Source organism: Penicillium hordei, assembly GCF_028827395.1.
Source record: "Penicillium hordei strain IBT 12815 chromosome Unknown utg000001l_segment0_segment0, whole genome shotgun sequence".
Taxonomy (NCBI): Eukaryota; Fungi; Ascomycota; class Eurotiomycetes; order Eurotiales; family Aspergillaceae; genus Penicillium; species Penicillium hordei.
This window is the reverse complement of record NW_026623142.1, coordinates 5,546,167-5,564,743: the sequence shown is the minus strand read 5'-3', so window position 1 is coordinate 5,564,743 and position 18,577 is coordinate 5,546,167. Positions and strand designations below refer to the sequence as shown.

The window sequence follows — 18,577 nt, the reverse complement described above, 5'->3', positions numbered from 1 at the left end:
GATGCTTTCCGAGTTATATGCCCTAAGTTATATCCCAAATACCATATCCTGTCATCATCCCTAATCCTATGGTTGATGAATTGCACAATTTCCTAGTTTTTGGTTTTGATATTTTCTTTTCAAGATTGCAGACAGCGACGTCTTTAAAAATCTCGTTTCCATTGGTTCATACTCTCTTGGTCAGGATCACCATAGCTAAACATATATGCCTGAAAAGGCTCAATGATAACGGTATCAGTTGTTTCTTAGTTGAAGATGTCTTGATATAAAATTAGATGTTCAAAAGCTGAAAATGACATAGTTGTACATGCAAAGATAGATAAACAAAAAGGTCCGAGAGATCCTCAAGATCCCCAACCTCGGTTTCGAGGTGATCCTTCACTACCAGCGTTCCTCTCCGCCTCAATCATCCGATCAAATTCTGCCTGCGCTTGATCCCTCTCGGTCTTCTGGCTGGAGTCATACTTTTCTTGGGCGCTCTGGCCAAACTCGGCAGACGAAGAGTAAGGGTTCGGTGAAGGTTGTGACATGCTGGGCTGCTGTCGAGGCTGGCGTACTGTGGTATTCTGTCGTCTAATCCGGTCCCAAGCACTACCAGTAGTCGGTGATCCATCAATGTTTGTATTCCGGTACTCCGCAGCTGTGGGGCTAGCATCGTCCTCATCCATGAAGTCCAAAGCCGATTTTGACTCGGGCTGAGTATTCCTACCGCGTGCCCATATCGCACCAGCATTCAAATCCGACGTAGGGGACTCATATGAGGCAGACTGAGAGTTCCCCTTGGTATCATTTGAGTTCACGTATTCAGAGTAAGAATTTGGTTGTGGAGAAGAATCAGACACCGGCTCCTGTTGGTACTCTTCGCCGCCGGTATATCCACCAGGCGTGCCGACAATCTGGGAGCCGACATCTTGCTCACCACTTCTCACGCTGCGAAAGCGCTCGTTAGCAGCCTGGATCTTGCGCTTTCGCACGTCCTCCGGTTTCGCCTTGCGCACGTCCTCGATAAACCCTTTCAATCGCGGGTCCGTCAACATGTGCATAGCATCTTTGGAAACGGCATAAGCGCTCGATGCCATGCTGCCGAGAGTCATGATGAAGAGCATTTTGAATGCCGCTGATCCGAAGTTGCCTCTGAGGCTGGTATCGATCCACATGGTACGCAGCGTGCTGAACAGTGCGGCTGGCGTGGGATCGCGTGGGAACAACGGTGACTTGCGTGCTTGGTGGTAAAGCAATGCTGTTCCGAGGAATGAGCTTATAGGTATGCCCGTCCGTGCGTAGTATAGGCATTGCGTTCCATGTTCAACAATTGCATCGAATTCATCTTGGGTCGGGGGCCGTGCTGTCAGCACGTAATGGTTCTCCACTCGCTCGTTCACTGTAATAGCGACCCTTTTTGTCCAGGCTGCTGTGCCGAAAAATCCAAAGTACAATGTGAAAAGATCAGGCTTCACAATTGACTCTGGTCGGAGCTGTACCCTGTTATATTTCGCGATCGCGGGGTTGTGGCCATGGAGGGCTCGGGGGGAGTCGTTTGAGGAATTGTTGTTATACTGCTGTCCTGCCTGCGGCGAGGCGTCATCGGAGCTCATGGTGAGTACGGCGAGTGTTGAGGAAAGTTGAGGTGACAGGTGAGAGCTCGGGCGAGCTTGGCTGTGCCGTTTTCTGGAATCACCCCAGACGGTGACGTTACATGCTGACTCAGCATTTTCATAAAACCTTATCCATCCGAAATTATTACCTGAGGTCAGTCTATTAGCTACCAAACCCGTAGAGATAGCTTTGTATAATTTTAGCTATCAGTGCTACTACTACCTTGGCCAGTATACTTCTACCAGGAGCTATATACAAGTGGCTCAGCGTTTAAAATCAGTGATACCCCAGTGGTACTTCATATATATTTGAAAGTAGGCAGGAAAGCTATGTATAATTTCAAGTTCAATTTACGTTGGATCTCTGTCGTTGATAGAAAACAATCTCATTAAATGCATATATGCGATGATGCATTCTTGCTATCTTCGTTCTGCCTTGTAAGAACAGAAAGACCCCGAGAAACGCTCTACCACTTCTCAATATAAGGCCGCAAGTCCAATTCAAACGCAAAAGTTGTGCGTGGCTGAGTATGCAAATACCAATATGAGTCCGCAATCTATAACCAGTGAGTGTCTGAAATAAAGCAACCAATGCAGATAAACTTACAGCGTCAGGGCTTAATTTCGCATCTTCATGCTCAAATACCCAGGCCTTAGTGCGAGGAATATCAATGACACCATCGACAATAGTATGCGAGACATGCAAACCCTGCGGCCCAAACTCACGAGCAAGTGACTGCGCTAACGCACGCAGTGCGAACTTGCTCGAAGCAAAAGCAGCAAACTTAGCCGAACCCTTGATACTAGCAGTAGCTCCGGTGAAAATCAGAGTGGGCGGATACTCCGACGATTCGCGAGCTTCTAGGAGCAACGGAATAGCCCGTTGGGCAAAGTTGAAGGCGCCCTGTCTGATATAGGAGTTAACAATTTAGCAAAATCCTTAAGAATGATGCGGACTAAATTAAAATTGGACCCAAGTTGATCAGAGGGGCATAAGAGACAGCAAATACGTACGCCTGTGACTTGAGTGCATTCGAGTAATCTTCTTCCTTCAGCTCGAGGAATGGCTTGACCACAAAGCCACCACCTGGATTGAAAACAGCAGCAGCTACCTTAGAGGAAGGATACTCTGCTTGAATCTTGTCAAATGCGGCATTGACGCTCTTCGAGTCGGATACATCGGTGCTGATGCCGATGGCCTGGCCGCCGCTGGAATTAATTTCTTGAACAACTGGGTTGTAGTTGTCTGAGTTTCGAGCCAGCACAACAACAGAGTAAGACTTTGCAAATTTCCTGGCGATTGAGGCGCCCTGTTTCTTTCGTCAGCCAATCCTGCCTTAGAGTCAGAGGGGAAGATATAGACCGTACTGTACCGGGGCCAACGCCAGCAATGATCGCGAGTGCCTTGGAAGCCATATTTGATTTGAGAAGTATATGAATATATTCTTTTGTAAGTCTGGAAGAAATAAGGGAACCTAAACAACTAAATAATGTCAGTCGGCCCGGAAGATATCACCGAAGCTTAGAAATGCAGCGGGGATTGATCATCACATCCGCAGATGATATCATCTGCAGAGAACGGGACTGGTGTATCCCCGCAAAGATAACATCCAAGGTGAAATTAGACCATTATTAGATGAATAATCGAGTTGGCTCATTCCGAGATCTACCTAGCCCTGGAGCCTGGAGAAACTCAACTTGTTCGTGAAATGTGACTGGTAGGTATAGTTCGTTCCGGATCTCAGCCTCAGGCCGTTATCGATAAGACAAATAAATTTCCCATCGAATCTCCGACTCTCCAACTCCGCATCAAACAATCAAACCAAGATGGCCGACTCAGATCCCTTGCTGAGTGATCTCTGCTCCATATGGTATGTCATTGAAAAATCGTATACTCCGGTGTACTTTTGAATCTAACCCGTGTCCGTACAGCCATGCCAATCCTCCCAAATACCGCTGTCCACGCTGCTCAACACGCACCTGCTCTCTACCCTGCACACGTCGCCATAAACTCTGGTCGCAGTGCTCTGGCGTTCGCGATCCAGCCGCATATCTAAAGCGCAATGAATTAAACACTGAATCTGCGTTCGACCGCGACTTTAATTTCATCACCGGCATTGAGCGCACCCTGGAGCGTGCGGAGAGAGAAGTCGATAACCGCGGCATTGATCTTGCGGGCGGTGCTCAGGCAGATGATGGAAGTTCTGAAGGTTTACAGCATCCGGCTGCCGGCCGTAAAAGGAAGCACCCGAACCAGGGCCTTGCCAAGGGCGAGGCTGCGTTCTTGCGCGGCGTCGAGACTGCTGCTGTAAAAGTTCTTCGAGCTCCCAAGGGAATGTCGAGAAATAAGCAGAATGGGTCGCGTTTGCATCCCAAGTGAGTTGGGAATTTCTCGTGTTTTTTTGAGTCGGACGTTATACTGACTTTGGTGTTTCTCAAGGCATAAGCGTCTTGCTTGGACCATAGAGTGGATTACGGCTGATGGAGTGAAGACAATTCGTGATTCTGTCATTGATACATGCTCTGTTGCTGAAGCCTATAACCGATGCTGCCCACGCCCTAGTAATCAAGAGACAGCCATCGAACCAGTCAAAGAAGAGAAGAAAGAAGATTTGGATACCCCTAATACGACTACCGCTACACCTGGTGATCCTGCCACGACAGTGGCTGAAGAGGCAGATAAAAAATCACCCCCATCCACGACCAAAGACTCAGAAAAGGAACCAGCAGACGCCTCAACTGAGCAAATGGATAAAGCACCAAATCAGACCATCGCCCCTCACCGCGGCCTTTACTTCTACCTTCACCGTCCGCGAACCACAACCAAAAAGCCCGTCTTAACTCCTCTCTTGCAAACCTCAACGCTCAACACTGTTTTGCGCAATCGGACTGTCCTAGAATTCCCTACGATTTATGCGCTGCCAGAGTCAGCGGAGACACTCTTTGCAAACAAGGATAACTCCAAATTCATACTAGAGGAAGATTACCTTCGCACCGCTGAGCCAGATGAGATAGGCCAGTCTTCTACCCCGAGTGACGATGTTGACGCGGCTGGAAACGAAGCGCTCCCCGGTTCTTCGGTGAATCTTCAAGATGTCGACGAGAACCTGGTATTGGAGGTATTGAAGAAAGACCTATTTGAACCAGCCCTGGAGACTGAACCAGCGGTATGAATGATTCTGATACGAAGAGAGAGATACCAGAAGATGTTAGCCAATTTGGCACATTCACCAGACAATGTACGATACCTAGGGTACAGCTAATTATCAGTTGATTGTATAAAGAGTCATTCACTTGGAAGAAACATCAGGCTTAGATTCTGGCGTATTTACTGAAAACCACACCGATCTTGTTGGCCGTGATATTTCCACTTAAAGAGGAAACCACGACCAGCGCGGCTTCCTGTCGAGTCCAACAAAGACCTTTCGGGTTCTTTACTTCACCTAGGACCATCTTTGGAATATTAGATCCTCCAAGGTTGTTACTGGCACCATGAGAATCAACGTTTTTTCCTTCGGGATCACCGTGATCTATCTTGGCACGGTAGCATCAACATTATCAGTTCCCAGAGCACCCCCGCCGCTACCGGCCAAGAAACGTCCAAATGGATGCGATTGCTACACAATCTCCGGGCCCGATCCAGGATACTTTCAGCACTACAAGTTCTGGGACTTTCAGGCAGTAGATTTGAATAAACATGCCAATCTCAATCTGTCAGAGCCCATTGATTATGGCGACGAGGACTGGGATGACGACAATGATGGCGACGACCAAGAACTGCAAAATGGTCATCTCTCACCTGGAGTCCATGATGAAAAGGACACGGACCCTAGATCACTGGCATTCTACAAAACCTCCTTCGAGAGAGACTGGAGCAGTCAGAACTGGGAACGCCGAGGCACCCCTACAGCCCCGGTGCTCATGATAAATTCGAAGCACAATGTCTTTCTTACCCGGGATCACGAGCGAAATGATACTTATGCGACGTATCTTGTTCTGCGCACCACCCGCTTTTCAGAATACACTTCCACCGCAGAGATCGAGACTCGCATACGCGACATCTACCGGTGCTCGGTGCGTGTCCGGCTGCGTGTATTGCCAGCTGGCTCCGTCGTATCAGAACCTCCTCAGCGTGAAGAATGGCCCCCGCGGGATCCAAAACGACATCCCACCGTGCCCTTGAACAAGACGGTTCCAACTCTCCGTGATGGAAGACCTCCTGAAGGTGCTTGTGCAGGCATCTTCACCTACCATGACCAAACCTGTGAATCAGACATCGAGATTTTGACGCGGGACCCGGCCCATCGCGTGCACTATGCTAATCAGCCCGACTATAATTTTACCGCTGATCATGAAATCCCCGGTGCCAGTACCATTGCCGATATACCTGTTCCATGGACAACGTGGTCCACGCATCGCCTGGACTGGCTGTCAGACATGTCACGGTGGTATGTCAACAATCAGATACAGGATGCCAAATCGTATAGGGTTCCTGACTTGGAGAGCATGATAATTCTCAATCTTTGGAGTGACGGTGGACTCTGGACGGGCGACATGAGAATCGGCGACAGTATATACTTGGGCATCGAATACATTGAGCTGATCTACAACCGTTCCTCTGATGCTCTCACGGGACCTTACGTGTCTCTTTCGCAGGACCATGGCGGCCATCAAAGGGCCCCTCTCACAGATGGTTCCCTTGGAAATGGGAATCCATTGGAGCCAGATATGAAGCAGAAGCACGAAAAGTGCAAGCCAGGTAGGCAGGGCCGCGAGTGCAGAAGAAAGAAGTGGAGGAACAGGCCTCTTCGTGAATCTTGTCAGAGACCGTGCAACATTGATGAGCTTTAGGGGCTTTTCTGGCAGACTTTTGTATTATTATCAATTTCAGTCCTTTGTTTTTTGTTTAGGACTTTTCGCTTTGGCTGGCATGGGCGTTCTATATTCTACTTTTTGGACAGAATGGATGTTTTATGAGAGAAAATACATGGATGCCAACCGGTTGCGCATCTTTAATGGACTTACTAGTATTATGTCTACAGTTTAATCCTCTCTGGCCAGGACGATACTAACACGTTAGGGCTAGATATTAATTATTACTTGCTTTTAGTCCCGAGGTCAGATGAAAGAGCCAACACAATAGAAATACATGACTCTACAAGTGACAGAGAAACCTGATACTATTCAAGATAAAACAGCACGAAAGAAAAGCAGGTGAACGAGGAAAATAAAGAAATAGGATAAAAATTAGTCCACGAGAAGGGGCTTCTTTGTATCAACTGAGTCACCATAATGGTGGTGACCGTGGGGTATCATTCAGATTCATTGCAAACATCACATAGAAAGAGCGCGCCCCAAAAAATTCATTGTCCTTTTTTTTTTTCATCTTTCCCGTGTGTTCGCCTTGTGCGCCGAAATAGCAGATAATGTGTAATGGTAACCGAGAACGCCTTGGTGATGGTGCTTGATATGGATAACTGTGGGTTGGGGATGGATGAGGTATGTGAGATTATGTAGGAGGTGAGGGTGAAAAAGACCCCAAACTGAACGTATGGGATCGACAAAAAAGGCGATACTTCTGTAGCGCTAGATAACTGGTCTTTGTGTTTAGAGAAACACTGAACCTGTTGCTTTGTCCTGTGGATTGAACTCGCCGTGAAGACCACCGTTCATGAGCTCAGCAACAATCTTTCTGCGGAGAAGTGTGATATGACTTGGGCCAATGGCAGTTGGTTCAACCCCAATAGTAATTGCTTTGGCATTTGTTAGGAGGAAGACACCACAATCGCTCCCGTTGTCTTGCCGAGAAGAGACCGACGGTAGGACAGTCCACTCCTTATCATTATATTTTGGCCCGAGCTCCCCACGAAGCCATTGCTTAATATTCTTCACTTGGCGAGGCCCGCGGGATCCTAGGGAGTCGAAATACTCGATTGTTCGTTCTGCTGGTCGAATAACCATGAGGGTCCAATGGCTTGACTCATGTACAGGGATGAAGACTGTGTCGACATTAAGGAGTCCTTCGCCACCGATCTTGGCCCGCTTTGCCCAACGTTGCACGCCCTGGTATCCCTTATCGCGAAGGGTAGAGTAGAAAAATGTGTTGAAGGCGTGGAAGAGCGGCCGATCGCTAGGTCCGAGATTCCCATGCGATTGACGGAGGTAATGAACGAGTAAACCAAGGTAGGCATTGATAATTTCGTCGTTGAGCCAGGCCTCAGGGCGAATGCATGTGACGATATCCCGCTGGTAAAGGTCGTCTCCGGCTAATGATTTGGCAACGGAATTCCCTTGTCCACTCTGCATGGCGCGTTGAAGTTTGGCAAGCCACTCGGGCGAAATCAGACGTACGGGGTAACCCTGTGGGACCACTCTGGTGGGACGCTGGAGATCGCGCTCCCGGGCTAATCTTTCTCTCTCCCGCTTCTCGAATTCCGCCTCGTACCACGACGCAATGCGATTGGCGGGAATTGGCTTCCTGTTCGCGTAAAACAACTGTACAGCAGAAACGGGGCCATGGGGAATCTTTGCATCTAGTTGAGCTTGTTGATCCCACGGGTCATCAATGTCCATGAGGTCATCTTCGACGGGCTTGGGGGTTTTAGTTGGTCTTGGCGATGGAATGCGCCTAGCGCTTGGAGGGGGAGGGGTGTACGGCGGCATTCGAGGGTGGAGATGTATGCCGAGATCCGTAACAAGTGCTGGTGTTGTGCGAGCATCTATGTCCATGAATTCCCATCCCTTCGGTGGGACATCTTCCTCCTCGATAGTCGGGCCTTGTGATACAATGAGGGTGGGTGATTCAGGAGGAGTTAACGGGAAAGCTCCTGGGATGGGCAACTGAGAAGTATCTAAAATTGGGCTGCAGTTTAGCATATGTGACTTGAACTTCCAAGGAGGGGCTGCCATACCATCGGGGGCGTCAAATAGAAGCTTTGAGGGCTCAAAGGGAATGGGAATCTTGGGCGAGGACTCCGTGGGCTTCGCAAGAGAGGCGTTTCGCTTGCACCGAGGCCAGCGGAAGAACCCCATGTTGATGCAAAACGGAAAGTCACGTCGAAAGAGTGCGAGCAAGAAAGTCGAGAGCGATCTACTCGTCCGATGACGCGCTTTCAAGTAGATTGACGGTGGTTGAATGAACGTTGAGGGTGTGAAAAGGGAGGAGTGAACAGGTAGATGAAGACAAGACTTCAAGATCCATCATTGGGCATGATTGGAATATGTACCCCGAAGCCAGAAGCCAGAATCGAAGGCAGATACTCCGCAATGGAAGAGGTATGGGAATAATATGAGCCGACGCGGTGCACCGGGTTCTTTCATCATCCTGCTGACTCATCACATATTTTCCCACCCTCCATTGTTGTTGCGTTGACCTACATGGATCTACACAATGTCACTCTTTGTTGGCTTATCTTTTTTGATCTTTTTTGAGAGTTTCTTTGAATGTTATTCTCCAACTTCTGCTAGATATAGTTTTCTTTTACTCCGGTCTTATGTCCTTTAGTGTTTCATCTCATAATTATTTTATGGTGAACTCTATAAACAGCCATCACAATGCGACAACCTCGAAAAAAAAGTTGCGATTAGACATATTTACTTGATCGCTCTTTATTCTTGTTGTTTTTATTGTCTTCTATGTTATGATGTGGCTGGTCCCAACCTGTGTTTGAGCAGGTTGTCTGACCAGACCGAAAAATGAAGCTATGAATATTGTTTTCAATGCTTATGTACATGGGCAACGTGAAGGATATTTCTAAGGTGCCATGTTCCAGCACAGCCCGCTGAGCTAGGAGCAGGCCGGGGAGGTGGTGGAGCTAAGAAGAGAGGGACGGCAAGGCGAATTGCACTTCTAGCAAAACATTTCTCATACTCGTTATCGGGTTCCAAGCCCGATTAGGTCGAATAACAAGGGTGCGACTTCGATGACCACCCATGGAATACCTAAAGGAGCCTGATATCAGCAAATGTTGTGTCAAAATCCAGGGGTTTCACATACCCGCATATACAACCAATTTCGTTATTACCTCCACGTCGTACCGCACACGGGGCTTCTTGATCTGGGAAAACACTTCTTGTTCCTCCCTCTCCTCAGCCTCGAAATCCATCGAAGGGAAAGGTGTTGTCGACATGTCAGAATTCACATCCACTGCGGATGCACTGGGGCTGCCTCTTCCCATCATGCCTTCGTAATCATCCAGTGATGCCATCTTTCTCGGCCGCACGGGCGTTCCATTCGGCTTGATTTGATCCTCTGCGACTGGGGAAGGACGATTGCTCCCAGACTGACTCTCGCGTCGGCGCTTTTCCCGGTACGCCAAGGTCTCATACGCATCAGCTTCTGACTGAGGACCAATTGAAATGGCTCGGCGGCGAGGATGGCGCATTGTAGTAATGATGTCTGGGATGTCAGAGAAATTCGGAAGAACGTCGTGATCCTTTAGGTTATAGGGAATGGTAGTGTATTCACTAAGAACATATTAGCATAACTTCCACGAGCAGGAAGCACATTCAAACTTACGATGCGGCGGTGAAGAAACGTCGAGGAAGCAAAAGACCGAGCTTCTCCAGGGTCCGGAAGACAGGTGGTAGAATGCGCAACAGAGCGGGCTTGGTTACAGTTCTCCAAGCAAACACACACAGAACACCCACGACCAGACGAACGACAGTCTTAACGCTGCCCATAGTCTCGAAATCGTAGGGAATTGATCCAGAAGGATAACCGACCCAGATATCAGCGAAGTGCCACGAAGACACATCCACGCCTAGCATAACTCCTGCGAATGCAACACTATCGTCGAAGCACGGGCAATCATCCGCCGGCTCTGGATGGACGCGGACGAGAAATATAATAAGAAGCCCCAGCAGGGAAATTTCCATCAAAGAAGCGGATAAAATGAATTCCTCAAAGGCAGGCCCATAATAAAATTGCACGAGGCCGATGGCCGCACCCATAGCACACCCAACAGTACAGTCCAGCATCCCATGCATTCCGCAATACAGTCGGCCCAATACAATGGACACGACGTAGATATAGGTGATAGCTTGGAGTAAGAGGGTGACCTGCGCGCTGAGAGTTGATTCAGGCGAACCAAGCAGGGCCAAAGCATAGACCGCCACCGAGACGGCATTGGTTGAGTGTGTGGAAGGGAACCCATATTCCAGTGCCGCAGAACCGGACATGGTGATTCGCTGGAGTGGGGGAGAGAGAGGCCGAGGAAGACACAGCAGATCCTTGAGGAAGCCGCTCCAAAAGACGCCCGATGCTAAGATGTGTACCAATCTATAGATGATCGTCGTCAGCTGCAGAATTACACCTGCGATTTCAATTCCAAACATAAAACGTACCCACGACCCATACTGGGAGAACCACACCAGAAGAGGAAGGGCAAGAAGACCATGAAGAATGTATGGGTGCCGAGGTTGGCTGTGAATGCGAAATACGAGTCGAGGGTTGGCGTGCGGATTTTCTCCTGCACCCAAGCCAAATATGGCGTCTCATATCGGATCAATGGGATGAGCTTTTGTCGCGGCCAGTACCGCCAGAGGGGTAATCGATTTGAATCTATGTCGCAAGCGCATGACGGTTAGCGGATGTCGCAATAAGCCACGGGTAGACAAAGAAAGAAAGAAAGAAAGAAAGAAAGAAAGAAAGAAAGAAACTACTCGCATACAGTGATTCAGACTCTTCAGTCCAGCATCGGGCTGGTCCTTTTTGCTGCCCATGATGTAGTGTTATCGATCCAGATGGTGTCGTAATCGGATGGATCCCATAGATAAACAGGCCGCTGCCTGCCGGTCCGTTTGAAGGGTTTAGGGTTATAGGGGTTCAGAACATAAGGAGCGAAATGAAGTTGGATCGAAGTAAATGATATAATGGAGGTTGGGGATTATGCTCCGAAGTGGACGGGCGGATCATCCGCGGCTCAAACCCCTAATGCCCGGCCCGCGGACCATGTGTGTGTGTGCTTAGTCACTTTACGTAGGAGCCATCCATCTACAACATATACATCGTGGGCACTCGATTTTACTTCTCATTTATGTACATCTATACTCTACAGAGTAAACTATGTTGGATCTACACTGAGTTTTTGCTATGTAACTATGCCTATTATCGACTAGATACATGTAGATCTCAAGGTAGCCAATTACAACTACATGTGAAGTCGGATATTAACCTCATCTTATCTAGGCAGATTTCAAGTGATTGCCTTGATATCTTCATATAGTTTATGAACACTTCTATGTTAATTTTACCTGATGATGCTTATACATACCATCAGCTCTTAGCTTCTGTTGAAATAATCCCGTTTCTCTCCCCTTTCCAATATTGATATAGGATTGTAATCCTCTCATAGGAGAGAAAAAGATAAAGCCGAAAACTAAAGTTTCAAAAATGATAAATAGAGTAAGATATTATTGTCAACTCGTATCTTGGGGGCTGTTTTAGCACGGGGTATCGGTCTTCTCCGTCAAATAAAGAGGGTGAAAGATGACATGCAGGGTTAGCGTGGTCAAGGCCCATATAATTTTATATTCCATTTTGTTTTGGCTACACGATTTTATCACTTTTCTCTAGATCTAAGCTTTATACAAGATACAGTAGATGTAGGTTATTATAGCTTATACTAGAAAAGACAAAGTGAGGCATATCTCTGGAAAGATCTACAAATCACATGACCCCATCGGGTATACTGTATACAAAAAAAAAAAAAAAAAAAAACAGCTGTGCAGAGTGAGCTGAACGGTGGAGAACAAAAATATATTAGTGGGGTTGAGACCAAAACAGGATCGAGATAAACCAGTGAATGACAGGATCCAGGATATAGATGGCTTTGATCGTGGGAAGCGGAGCCCTGGCGTCATGGAGGCACGGCCGTTGCTATGGTAGCCCGGGTGTAAACACGGGTTTCACGGGTCTCACAGGTCTCGCCAGACCCTCTTGCTCTATCGATCCTCTAGATCTTTTTTAGATCTATCTTGTCCTCTTTTTCTTCACTCTTACCTCTCCCATTCCATATCATTTCATCCTATCAACAGTCTCCCAACAAAAAAACCCCCCCGTTTCCCCCTGTATCACATCACAAACGAGGCACATTCCAACCCCCTACCCCTACTCATCATGAGTGCTATGTACGAAGATCAATACTATGCAGCATCGCGCCGCCGCTCTCTCGCCACCCCTCCTCCATCTTTGACACCGCGTCACAGTCGTACGCGCAGCGACAGCGTCCGAGTCAGCCATGGCACAGCCAGCACCAATACCAGTGTCTCCAGTGGACGGATGTCTGAGGCAACAAATATCACTCAACCGCCCTCGTTCTCAAAAAAATTTGTAGTGGTGGGCGATGGCGGATGTGGCAAAACCTGTTTGTTGATCAGCTATTCCCAAGGTTATTTCCCAGAGGTACGTTCGGCCTGCGAGGAAAAGGCGTGTGCCTGGTGCTGATTATCGTCTAGAAATACGTCCCCACCGTGTTCGAGAACTATATCACCCAAACGACGCATCGGGCTTCTGGCAAGACCGTTGAATTAGCCCTCTGGGATACTGCTGGACAGGAGGAATATGACCGTTTGCGTCCACTGTCCTATCCCGAGACTGATCTTCTGTTTGTCTGCTTTGCTATCGATTGCCCCGCGTCATTGGAGAATGTTGTTGACAAGGTGAGTCCCAAATCTTAAAACCTCTCTATTTTTTTTTCCAGACTTGTCTAAAATCTCTCTGTTCAGTGGTATCCCGAGGTTCTGCACTTCTGTCCCACCACACCCATTATTCTCGTTGGCTTGAAGTCCGACTTGCGAAATAAGCGAACCTGTATTGAACTCCTCAAGACACAAGGCCTGACACCTATCACACCAGAGCAAGGCGAAAATGTCGCCCAACGGATGGGAGCAACATACGCCGAATGCAGTAGTAAGGAGATGCGCGGTGTGGATGAAGTCTTCGCCAAGGCCGTTGACTCGGCTATCTCAATCGAAGAACAAGGCTGGACAGCTCAGCAACCGGCCGGCCGCAATAACCGCAACAATCGCGCCAGTGCCATGCCTTCAGGGGGTGGAGGCCCCCGCCCCGGCAAGAAGATTAAGAAGCGCACTTGCAAGATTTTGTAGATTGATTCTACTCGATACCCTTTGATTTTCCTTTCTCTCTTGGCCGGACCACAAGCCTGGTTGCTTCGTCGGCTTGCTTGCCCGCTCGCCTGTGTATGTTACATGTCGCCGCAAGCTGGACAAAGCTAGACATGACTTTCCAAATCCTTCTCTGTTGTATCGATACGCTGTGCGGCCCTTACAATGATCTCGATTCTTTTTATTTTTGCTGGAGGCTGTTTCTTTTATTTCACGTTTGTTCCCTGCTTGTGTTCTTTTTGGCCCTTTCACGACCCTTGTCCCTCTTGTTCCTTTTGATGTCTCTCATGACCTCGGGTCTTTGCCGTTTTCCATTGGCATGCATGGGACTGGTGTTCTCGATTATGTTATCTGATATGTTCTGTTGGCGAAAGCGACGTTCTATGTGTTACTGAATACATTTCACTTTTTGTGTTTATCAATATCTCCCTGTAGGATTCGTATATCTTTTCCTCAGGTAAATGTAACCCGACTTTTGAATGGTATCTAAGAAAAGAAGAAGGAAAAAATAAAATAAAACAGCCCGACGCCGAGACCCGTCATGCAGACCAAAATGTAAACCATCACTGCATGACTGTCGAGTCACCCTCGTCGTTTTCACGCTTTACTTCCGACTTACTCGCATCACTCTCCCCACTAACCTTCCGCTTCCCATTACCAATACCATTGCCAGCCTCCTCGCCTTGTTCTTCAGCCCGGCCCATAAAGTTCTCAAACTGGGACCAGAGAGCTTCCACAGACCCAAATTCATTGCCCACCTAATCACACCATTAGCAGATGCGCTTTCCCTGTCCCGGTGCTCAAACTTACCGCAATCACACTCTCTAGATTCCGATTCAAACGGTTCATGTTTTGAAGTACTTGCTCCATGCCCTACTCGAATAAATCAACATCGGTTGCGGCGGCTGATGAGGGTTCCCGAATGGGGCGTTTGTGGACATGCTACATACCACTGCGATCTCTCGGACCAGTTCCTCGCGCTGCTGCTCAAAGACTGTTGGGGACGCAGCGCGGCCACCAGAGCCTGGTGTTTGTTGGAGCCAGGCCATTTTTGGGGCTTCTGGGATTCTGGTAGGGCTAGATAAGTTGACAAGGAATGACACGGCACGTTCACGTTACGCACAAAAACGCGACTGTTCGGGGGTTTCGGGGAGCGTCGCGGAAGATTTCTTGGCGTTGGATGTTTGATTAAACGCGGGTTCTTGCAGGGGAATCTCCAATCTCAGGCACAGTCACAGGGTTGCTGCAATTGTGATTTGGACAATTTGAGGTGATAGGGGAGGTGGATGTGGGGCATATTTGATATTTGATAAGAGATCGACCTTCCATTGAAAAGCTTCAATTTTTAACAACTCCTATTACATGCCATTACACTTTAGACTTGTTTAGGAATTATTGCAGATTCTACTTTCTGTTCTATTGGCCGGTTTATGAGTACAATTCACTCTTCTATCCGATATTTACTAATAGAAATCACGGGACTAGTTTCTGAATCCTACGGGATTTGAACTGGAATACGATTCCATTTTTACCCCGAATGTGTCCTGGTATCGATACTCGATTATTGGGTCTTCGATCCCGAGATACCCATTCATTCACCCTTGATTCCCATTTCGGGTTGGAAACCTGCTTATGAAGAAACGAGGATCCTATAAGTGCACAGTTCGATGATTTCCTCGAGCGGACCTAGTAGATTCTTGTTCTAAGAAACAATCCGGTACCCACGCACGAAAATGATGATATACGTAGACTATAGCAATGCCAGCTCACAATTCTGTGATATATTACTTACAAAAATCTAGCGGAGACCTACCACTGCTCAATTGCGATAATGCAGCACTATATACCGCAAAGATTCCTATGGACCGGAATCCAGTGAAGCTAGATGAAAGACACCGATGACTAGCAACCCATCTATCACATATCATAGGAGTTTGTTAATTGTGAGAAGGGGGATTGTCAAAATCTTTCATCTATCTTGTCTCTGATCATCTCACGCGATGCATCCGTAGATGAGATGAGATAACGATAAAATACCGTATCTTACAGCCTAGTGGGTTCGGGCAATAAAGATCAGGAATCATCATTGCTGCGACACTGTGGTGTAGAAGAGGATTTTCGGGTCAAAGGAAGCGCCGTGAAGTCACATCAAGTTCTCGCCTGATGCATAAGCCGCACAAAGGCCGGTGTATATTACACTACCACCTAGTGTTAGTACAACGTGAGCAAAAGACTAGCGGCTATACGCTCTAGACCAATCCTCCAATGCTGACATGGCTGTGCTTATACGGGACCCATCTTTCCCGAGAAATACTGTGAACCCTCCGTGGCAATGAAAAGGGGTGAAATTCGGGTCTACAAGTCGCGTCGTATATGGTATATGGTATATGTTATATCCAATCTGCGGGGCTCGGCTATGGGAGGCTCTGTGGGATTGTCAAATTAAAAACATTCCAGTCCGAGAAGATATGAGTTTAATCACATTCAGATCGTGAGAATTGGTTCGCATATATCGGCAAGTTCAACCGAGCACGCTAAAGGCGCACTTCGTATATACTAAGTAGGGCAACTCTAAGCGGGAACGTTGTACGCACCCTGCCACATTTTCCAGATGTCTTGAGCTTATATTTAAAAATACTATAGGCTTCAACATTTAGAAATGGATCTGGAAATCCCCTGAAATATGGAGATATATAACTGTTCGATGCTGGGTGCCAACCCTGCTCAATTCGATATCTAGTAGGTTTCTCGGTCTAAACGAGCCCAAATACACAATGGTTGCAGTCAAGTATATGGGAGAGTATGACTACATACCTTCAATACCAGCTGCCGTGGTTTTCATTTTCCTATTCGGGATCTCAACGCTCCTGCATTGTTGGCAAATGTTCCGTGGTCGGACTTGGTTCTTCATTGCTTTTATAATCGGAGGAATATGTGAGTACCAGCTCAATGGGCTAACTGGCTGTTGGTGCCTTTCATCGGGCTATTTCCCGGGTCTTTCTAACAATTTTCTGTAGTTGAGGTTGTTGGATACATAGCCGTAAGTCACTCTCGATACTCGATCGAATCAGAGAGGGAATATGCTCACAGTTATAGCGTGTCGTTTCCTCCAAGCAATACCCAAATTATACCCTTCATCCTCTTGCCATCCAAGCCATTCTTATCCTCGTCGCGCCGTCACTGCTCGCTGCAAGTATTTATATGGAACTCGGCCGCATCATGATTGTCACTGGTGGGGAACACTTATCACCAATTCGACGCTCGTGGTTGACAAAGATCTTTGTGGTTGGGGACGTGATATCATTTTTGGTTCAGGCAGGAGGTCAGGCCCATACCTTGTCGCTCAACGCGTCCACGATATTCTGCATCTCCCAATTGACTAACCATATATTGCAATGATACAGGAGCCGGAATGCTCGTCAAAGCCAGCACAGCAGCAAAAGGCGGAAATGTGATTAAAGTTGGCTTGATCGTCCAGATCGTCTTTTTCGGTGTCTTCATAATCACCAGCATCATTTTTCACGTTAAACTTGAGAAAAACGGGTCAATGGTGCTGCGACAGCACGTGGTCCCCTGGAAGAAACACCAGACCGTGTTATACATCGGTAGTCTGTTAATTCTCGTCCGTTCCATCTTCCGGTACATCGAGTACAACGAGGGAAGTAGCGGGGCATTGCTCCAGCATGAATTCTGGGGTTACATTTTCGATGCCGCTCTTATGTTGCTGGTAATGGCCGCGTTTAACGTGGTGCATCCGGCCGAAATTAGCAGGTTAATGAAAGAGAGGAAAGGTGGATATGGGATGGAACTGATTGGATGATTGGGACGACTGGATATATTATGCCAGGAAATCTCCGGGGATATTCAATCAGACCGACTCAACCTATACCCAAGTGATGTACATTATAATATAGACAGATCGCGAGTCCATGAAATTACATGCGCGAGATCTCAGTCCCGAAGTCTGTCGGACATTATCTTTTTGCTACAGTTCTCTTTCCAACTTGAAATTATTCGGATTTCAATCTACATCCGCGGGTCTCTCGTATAGCTCTACTTGTACGAGGGTCCGAGTAGTCCGGCGCAGGGACAGAGGCCGATACAGCGCCAAGTTGCGACTCGTATCCCCTAACACGGAGAGCTGTTGTGCTAGACAATAGAAAAAGAATGAAAGAGCTATCCCAGCTTAACCGACATACGTTCCTGACTTTTTGAAACCTTTCCAGCAAAGCCTTTTTGATTAGGCCAATCCGGGGATTGTACTCGTAGCACAAATGTTCCACTCCAAGGGTCCAGGGTCCACTGGTACCTATCCTGTACATGCTACAAGCCTAAGAGGTAGTGACCACAGGGCCAAAGCTAAGACCCCGCCGGATTTAATATTCGCCAGGTACAAAATTTAAGACCAAACAACCGCGTCAAAGAGAATTTCGGTTCCTTTCGCTTCATCCACAAGACTCCGACTAAATGTATAGTTCACTTTAGGGCTACATCGGGTACCAAAGGTGCTATGACTAAACAAGCGGCAGGGACAAACAGGAAGCAAAATGAAGTTATATTAACAAGAAGTGAATACTAGATAAACGCAGGTCTCAGACCGTTCACGTTCTTCATTTTTGTGAGGCATTTGGTTTCTATACATGTGCCAGAGGACCAATTCAGATCATAATCGTATAACCCTAGAGCGAAATCCAGATCTAGATCCAGATTCAAATCCAAATCCAATCCCAAAATAGACAAAGGTGCACACTCATCAAATCATCAAGCGGGGCAAAATCCTGTCCCCTTGTCAACTGGACCAGTGCCAGTAGAGCAGACCAGCAAAATAGTCCGAGGCCAAACACTCGATAATACCC

At 47.5% G+C, this 18,577-nt stretch overlaps 9 protein-coding genes across 9 annotated transcripts; 4 read left to right on the top strand and 5 right to left on the bottom strand.

Moving 5' to 3' along the window:
• Window positions 1-344: 344 nt before the first annotated feature.
• On the bottom strand, window positions 345-1,595 carry N7537_002110 (putative endo-1,3(4)-beta-glucanase; the record flags this gene model as incomplete). Its single annotated transcript, XM_056893168.1, has 1 exon — window positions 345-1,595. The coding sequence occupies one exon, from the start codon at window positions 1,593-1,595 to the stop codon at window positions 345-347; it is 1,251 nt and encodes a 416-aa protein (XP_056758163.1).
• A 467-nt stretch (window positions 1,596-2,062) lies between these two features.
• Window positions 2,063-3,011, bottom strand: N7537_002109 (oxidoreductase, short chain dehydrogenase/reductase family; the record flags this gene model as incomplete). Its single annotated transcript, XM_056893167.1, has 4 exons — window positions 2,063-2,152; window positions 2,203-2,503; window positions 2,610-2,905; window positions 2,964-3,011. 4 exons carry the CDS (start codon window positions 3,009-3,011, stop codon window positions 2,063-2,065), a joined length of 735 nt encoding a protein of 244 aa, XP_056758162.1.
• Window positions 3,012-3,422: 411 nt separating this feature from the next.
• Window positions 3,423-4,768, top strand: N7537_002108 (zinc finger HIT domain-containing protein; the record flags this gene model as incomplete). Its single annotated transcript, XM_056893166.1, has 3 exons — window positions 3,423-3,466; window positions 3,528-3,971; window positions 4,036-4,768. 3 exons carry the CDS (start codon window positions 3,423-3,425, stop codon window positions 4,766-4,768), a joined length of 1,221 nt encoding a protein of 406 aa, XP_056758161.1.
• Window positions 4,769-5,087: 319 nt separating this feature from the next.
• N7537_002107 (glycoside hydrolase family 16 protein) lies at window positions 5,088-6,446 on the top strand (the record flags this gene model as incomplete). Its single annotated transcript, XM_056893165.1, has 1 exon — window positions 5,088-6,446. One exon carries the CDS (start codon window positions 5,088-5,090, stop codon window positions 6,444-6,446), a length of 1,359 nt encoding a protein of 452 aa, XP_056758160.1.
• Window positions 6,447-7,202: 756 nt separating this feature from the next.
• N7537_002106 (SUMO protease ULP1) lies at window positions 7,203-8,627 on the bottom strand (the record flags this gene model as incomplete). Its single annotated transcript, XM_056893164.1, has 1 exon — window positions 7,203-8,627. One exon carries the CDS (start codon window positions 8,625-8,627, stop codon window positions 7,203-7,205), a length of 1,425 nt encoding a protein of 474 aa, XP_056758159.1.
• An 841-nt stretch (window positions 8,628-9,468) lies between these two features.
• Window positions 9,469-11,318, bottom strand: N7537_002105 (phosphatase PAP2 family protein; the record flags this gene model as incomplete). Its single annotated transcript, XM_056893163.1, has 5 exons — window positions 9,469-9,536; window positions 9,592-10,061; window positions 10,114-10,875; window positions 10,941-11,157; window positions 11,267-11,318. 5 exons carry the CDS (start codon window positions 11,316-11,318, stop codon window positions 9,469-9,471), a joined length of 1,569 nt encoding a protein of 522 aa, XP_056758158.1.
• Window positions 11,319-12,714: 1,396 nt separating this feature from the next.
• Window positions 12,715-13,703, top strand: N7537_002104 (Rho4-like protein; the record flags this gene model as incomplete). The annotated part of the gene is made up of 3 exons (XM_056893162.1): window positions 12,715-12,999; window positions 13,053-13,256; window positions 13,323-13,703. 3 exons carry the CDS (start codon window positions 12,715-12,717, stop codon window positions 13,701-13,703), a joined length of 870 nt encoding a protein of 289 aa, XP_056758157.1.
• A 581-nt stretch (window positions 13,704-14,284) lies between these two features.
• On the bottom strand, window positions 14,285-14,770 carry N7537_002103 (DASH complex subunit DAD1; the record flags this gene model as incomplete). Its single annotated transcript, XM_056893161.1, has 3 exons — window positions 14,285-14,479; window positions 14,532-14,594; window positions 14,672-14,770. The coding sequence occupies 3 exons, from the start codon at window positions 14,768-14,770 to the stop codon at window positions 14,285-14,287; spliced, it is 357 nt and encodes a 118-aa protein (XP_056758156.1).
• Window positions 14,771-16,495: 1,725 nt separating this feature from the next.
• Window positions 16,496-17,541, top strand: N7537_002102 (RTA1 domain-containing protein; the record flags this gene model as incomplete). The annotated part of the gene is made up of 4 exons (XM_056893160.1): window positions 16,496-16,655; window positions 16,739-16,761; window positions 16,818-17,043; window positions 17,126-17,541. The coding sequence occupies 4 exons, from the start codon at window positions 16,496-16,498 to the stop codon at window positions 17,539-17,541; spliced, it is 825 nt and encodes a 274-aa protein (XP_056758155.1).
• Between the last annotated feature and the right edge of the window lie 1,036 nt (window positions 17,542-18,577).